This window comes from Nannospalax galili, unplaced genomic scaffold (assembly GCF_000622305.1).
Source record: "Nannospalax galili isolate Female #2095 unplaced genomic scaffold, S.galili_v1.0 scaffold952, whole genome shotgun sequence".
Taxonomy (NCBI): Eukaryota; Metazoa; Chordata; class Mammalia; order Rodentia; family Spalacidae; genus Nannospalax; species Nannospalax galili.
This window is the reverse complement of record NW_008331504.1, coordinates 187,598-193,544: the sequence shown is the minus strand read 5'-3', so window position 1 is coordinate 193,544 and position 5,947 is coordinate 187,598. Positions and strand designations below refer to the sequence as shown.

Here is a 5,947-nt window from a genome sequence, read left to right as displayed (position 1 = left end):
AGTTTTTAAGCACAATCCAAGCCATGTTCCTCTCATCTCTCCTAGCCATGTAGTTCCCACCTAAAGAGGCACCAATATGACTCATATATGAACATTTAGGAAAAACCAAACCAAAGCAAACAGCTGAGCATGGTGGTGCACACGTTTAATCTCAGGAGGCAAAGGCAGGTGGATCTCTCTGAGACGGAGTCCATCCTGGTCTCAGTAGTGAGTTCCAGGTCAGCTGGGGCTTCAGGGAGACCCTGTCTCAAAAAGACCAAAAAAAAAAGAATGTTTAAAGGAGGGACTGGAGAAATGGCTCAGCGGTTAAGAGCACTGGCTGCTCTTGGAGAGGACTCGGATTCAGTTCCCAGCACCCACACGTTGGCTAACAACCATCCGTAACTCCAGTTCCAGGGGATCCAATGCCCTTTTCTGACTTCTCGGGCATTACACGACAGGAGTGTGCTTACATACAGGCAATGCACTTATACACATAAAATAAAAATAATAAATAAAATATTTAACAAATGTTCTAAGGAAACAATTGTACATATCTTATAGAGTTTTAGAGTATAGCTAGCATAAGCAGTTAGATTTGGTACTTCAAATCAGTCCATTTGTTAGTTACTGTATTTCTCTCAAGTACAGTGTAGCACAGGGGCTTCTCTGGTACTGTACAGATTATGGAAGTTGTCATATAGGTGCTTAGTGACCAGTCCTTGGAGAGCTGCCAGACGACTGGAATTCTTACCATTTTAATCCACTGCTGGGCTCTCTGCAGCTCTGGCTTGGGGTCTAGGCACCTGTGGGTTACCTCTCTGCACTGCCTCTCAGTGCCCACCAGGCCACCTTTGTTTGTTTATTTTGTTTAATTTTTTATAATTATTTACGTGTATTAATGTTTTGCCCACATGTATATGTAAGTGCTAAGACCTGAACCCAGGTCTTCTCCAAGGGCAGCCAGTGCTGTTACTGCTGAGCCATCTCTCTAGCTCCTCCTTTGTTTTTTGAGACAGTTCCACAGCCAGGTCAGACTGGCCTCAAACTGGGAGAGAACTGAATACTTCTGCGTCCTGAGTGCTATAATTAAAGTGCTGGCCCTTTGCCTTTGTTCCTGCAGTGGGACCCGGCAGTTGTAGAGTTGGGAATCATCTTAGTCCATTCAGAACAAACTCATTTCTCAACTGGTAAGTTTGCCACTGTTGGCTCTATAAAGTGAGTAGAGTTTGTGGAAGCTCTGCAGATAGGGGGGCTGTTAGGGTCTGGATTCCATCCTTTTTCTCATCCTCTTCCTTATGGATATCTTGGAGACTGTCCCTCAGAGTTGTGATCTGTAATCCTGGCAGGAGCTCTGTCTCACTGCTCTGCCCTGTTCTGCAGCGTGTTTATCTACACCCTTGATTAGCTGTCCGTGTCCTGGCTGTAGGGATGTTTTGGCCAGTGCCCATGGATTTCGTGGATATTAAAGTGAGGATTACTTTCTGGGTAGAGGTGTTAGTGGTTAACATGTTTTTTGAATGTTCTCTAATCTTTCATTCATTATCCTAGATAATTCTCTTGACCATCTAGTGGAGGACATGACAGTGTGGGGACATTGGTCATGGTCAGCATCACTCTGCGTTCAGCCATGTCTGCAACCTTCACTGGAGATCAGCTACTTCCATGTGCTTTTCTCCTTTTTAACAACACGAGACTCTGTGGTCTCCACGCCCTTCTCTCTGCAGTGCATCCCAAAGATTTTCCTTATTGCATTTGCCTTATTTGCTTTGTGTGTTTGGCAAGAGTAGGGGGCATGTGTACCATGGCTTGTACCTGGAATCAGAAAACAGCCTTTGGGGGTCAGTTCTTTCATTCATGGGGATTGAGCTCAGGTCACAGAGTCAAGTGGCAAACACCTTACCCATTGAGCCATCTCAGCAGTCCCAGACGAGGCAGGTCTCCCTGTAGCCCCAGCTGGTCTGGAACTTACTATGTAGATCTGGCTGGCCTCAATCTCTCACAGAGATCCACCTGCCTCTGCCTCTCGAGTGCTGGCCAGAAGATATTCTTTATGGACATCTGTGTAGACATTTCCCGTGTAGCATTCCTGTCTATGAAAATGTGCTTCTTAAATAGGTGGCCATGGCCAAAGCTGTGTTGCAGTGATTATCTTACTGGAGAAGTTCTGTGGTTGTAAGGCAGAACTATCCCATTATCTGTGGGACAGATGTAGAGGGGGTGGGCAGCTTTGGGTCTGCCACATGGCTCATGCTTACCATGTAGTGAGTGGGCTCACAGTACCCTACTTCCTGATACCAGCAAACCTGAAGGAATGCTTTAGATAGAGCCTTTCCTCTGCAGAACCTGACAGCGTTGACTTCCCGGCTGTTGTCATTGCTGGTCTTGTGGGTAGTCTTCCTGCCTGCCTGCTGTCTTGTCCTTTTGTTTCTTTCGCTGTTTGTTTGCTACTAAGTGCTTTTCTTAAATTAGTCCGCCCCACTTTCTCCCATGGCCTTCGGGTTCTTCCCTACCTCCGCCCTTTGCTCTCGTGTGTTCCTGTGGCCTCAGCTCTGCTCTTAGAGCTGCCACCATCTCATGCCCACGTCCTGGTGCTGCTGCTGCTGCTGCTTTTGCTCCTTCCGCTCTTACTAAGGCTCAGTCCTGCATTTCTTGACAGACTCCAAGATGCTAGACATGGGCTACCTCCCTCACTATAAACTATTTCCTCTAGTGTTTACAACTCTCTTAATTTCTAGCAACCATAGAAGTATTGTTTCATGGTGTCAGGCTGACAAATGTGGGCTTTCCTGTTTGTGCTGTCTTTCAGTCATGTTCTCAGATTTTTGCTTTGTTGTTCGTTAACAAGGAGTCTCAATTCAGACTGTACCCTTTGGAGTTAGTCCTTTTCCGCATACGCTTAGTGGTCTCTGTGGTCACCTCTGTCGCGATAGATGTCATTCTCTTGGAGATCATCTGTGAAACTGAAGTAGACATTCTTGTTCTACCTTCACAATTTACTTACCTCCTGGGCTCCTTCCAACCTTCTTCCCAATTAATAGGGACGTGTACTTGAGAACCCTCGGAAGAGGACTTCACTTTTAGTTTGATTAGGTTATTTCCAGCAATGGCACTTTCCTTTTTCTCTGTCCAGAGAATACTGGCATTTTGTTTTCTTTCAGACTGGGAGACAAGACCTGAAAACCATGTGTCACACCCACAACTGGGCATTTCTGAAGTGAATCTGTCATCAGAGACAGTAGACAGACACAAAAGGAATGAGTCCTGGAGCTCCAATGCTTTGGAAACTTGGAAACCTGAAGGCGGTTTAGAGCAATTTCAGGCAAACCAACAGAGACCGCCAAGGGAAATAAAAATAACTGAGAACACAGCACCCACTTGTGAAAGCAGCATCAGTTTGAGTTCAAGCTTGGTAGCACAGCAGGTAGCACCCCCACAGCATGCTTCCTCCGGGACAGGTGCCAGACAGAATGCCCGCCCGGTTAAAAAGGAGAAGCTGTGCAAGTGCAGTGAGTGTGGTAAGGCTTTCACTTACTGCTCTGCCCTCATTCGCCATCAGAGAACACATACTGGAGAAAAACCCTACAAGTGTAATGAGTGTAACAAAGCTTTCAGCCGAAGTGAAAACCTTATAAACCATCAGAGAATCCATACAGGAGATAAACCATACAAATGTGATCAGTGTGGAAAGGGTTTCATTGAGGGCCCATCTCTCACTCAGCATCAAAGAATTCACACTGGAGAAAAGCCCTACAAATGTGATGAATGTGGGAAAGCCTTCAGTCAGAGGACCCATCTTGTTCAGCACCAGAGAATCCACACTGGTGAGAAACCATACACTTGTAATGACTGTGGAAAGTCCTTCAGCCAGAGAGGTCACTTTATGGAACATCAGAAAATTCATACAGGAGAAAAACCTTTCAAATGTGATGAATGTGAAAAAACCTTCACCAGGAGCACACACCTTACTCAGCATCAAAAAATTCATACTGGAGAGAAAACCTATAAGTGTAACGAGTGTGGGAAGGCCTTCAATGGGCCCTCAACGTTTATTCGTCACCACATGATTCATACTGGAGAAAAACCATATGAATGTAATGAATGTGGAAAAGCTTTCAGTCAGCACTCAAACCTCACTCAACATCAAAAAACGCACACTGGGGAGAAACCTTACGATTGTGCAGAATGTGGAAAATCATTTAGTTACTGGTCATCCCTTGCTCAACATCTGAAAATTCACACGGGAGAAAAGCCCTACAAGTGCAGTGAGTGTGGAAAGGCCTTCAGTTACTGCTCATCCCTTACTCAGCATCGGAGAATCCACACACGAGAAAAACCCTTTGAGTGCAGTGAGTGTGGAAAGGCCTTCAGTTACTTGTCAAATCTTAATCAGCACCAGAAAACTCACACCCAGGAAAAAGCTTATGACTGTAAGGAATGTGGGAAAGCTTTTATTCGGAGTTCATCGCTTGCTAAGCATGAAAGAATCCATACTGGAGAGAAGCCTTACCAGTGCCATGAGTGTGGGAAAACCTTCAGCTATGGCTCATCCCTGATTCAGCATAAGAAAATCCACACTGGAGAAAGGCCATACAAGTGTAACGAATGTGGGAGAGCCTTCAACCAGAAAGTACACCTTACACAACACAAGAGGATTCATACGGGAGCAAAGCCCTACGTGTGTCTCCAATGTGGGAAGGCCTTTCGACACGGTTCATCTCTTGCCCAGCATCAAAAAACTCACACAGAAGAAAAACCGTATCAGTGTAGTAAATGTGAGAAAACATTTAGCCAGAGCTCTCATCTGACCCAGCATCAGCGCATCCACACAGGCGAAAAGCCCTATAAGTGCAATGAATGTGACAAATCCTTCAGCCGGAACACGCACCTAACTGAGCACCAGAGCACTCATGCTGGAGAGAAACCTTACAACTGCAGTGAGTGCCCGAGGACTTTCAGCCAGAGTGCATACCTTATTCAGCACCAGAGGATTCATTCAGGAGAGAAGCCTTTTGGGTGTGATGACTGTGGAAAAGCCTTCAGGTATCGCTCTGCTCTTACCAAACACCAGAGACTGCACCCTGGTACTGCTCCTCTGGGAACATTGTAACTGTAGCCCCTGTGTTCATTTTGGCTTGTACTGACAGAGTGGGGGGAGGAACTGTTTAAAGTATCTTAAACTTTTCCTATGGCACTGTAATCGAGAGGCCATTGGCCGAACTAATCCAAGTATGTTCTTAAACAACTTTGTGACATTTTAAGTTTCCTCTGAAAGATTTGGAATAGATGATTTGAAGATAGCTTGGAGTTTTATACTCAGTTTTGTATATTTACAGCATATTCTTAAATAGTTTATACATCCACACTTTGCGTTGAATCTTCATGTGTGTTTATGCATGTTTTGCTAGTAGAGGGAACTTTTGTGCTTCAGTGATTAGGGATCTGTTGTGCTCCTGCTCTGATGCACTTATGTTCAGGTAACTGGTCTCTAATAAAAAAAATTATAACCTCAAATTCAATTGCATATAAAGCTGAATTCCAGTGACTATTAAAACTTAGTAGCAAGTTCATTGTTGTGTACCCTCCCAGCTACTCAGGAGGCTGAGGTGAGGGTGTCCCTTGAGCCTAGGAGTTCTAGACCAGGCTGGATGACATAGTGAATCTTTGTCTCAAAAAGTGATTCATATTTCCCCTCCTAGTTTATTTCTTTAAGCATTATTTTCAACTACAGAGGTCTGCTCTTACAGCACATACTAATGTTATTTAACCCTGGTTGCACTTGGTGCCTTAGTTTGGGTTCAGTAACACATAAACTAGAAACATTTTAAACAACAGAACTTTCTCACCATTGTTCAACATCAAGCCACTGGTAGAGCTGGTATCTGGAGAGGGCCAGCGCCTCATTACACTTAGCTGTTTTCTTACCTGGCAGAAAGCAGAGGAAAAGCATGCTGTTCAGTATAAAGGC

At 44.8% G+C, this 5,947-nt stretch overlaps 1 protein-coding gene across 1 annotated transcript in view; it reads left to right on the top strand.

Annotated features, from left to right (window-relative positions):
- Znf184 (zinc finger protein 184) overlaps positions 1 to 5,640 on the top strand; it is a 22,488-nt gene extending 16,848 nt beyond the window's left edge. The window contains exon 5 of the mRNA XM_008826630.3: positions 3,141 to 5,640. Coding sequence (XP_008824852.1) covers positions 3,141 to 5,089 — 1,949 coding nt within the window. The 3' untranslated portion in view covers positions 5,090 to 5,640. The remainder of the gene's footprint in view (positions 1 to 3,140) is intronic.
- The last annotated feature ends 307 nt before the right edge of the window (positions 5,641 to 5,947 follow it).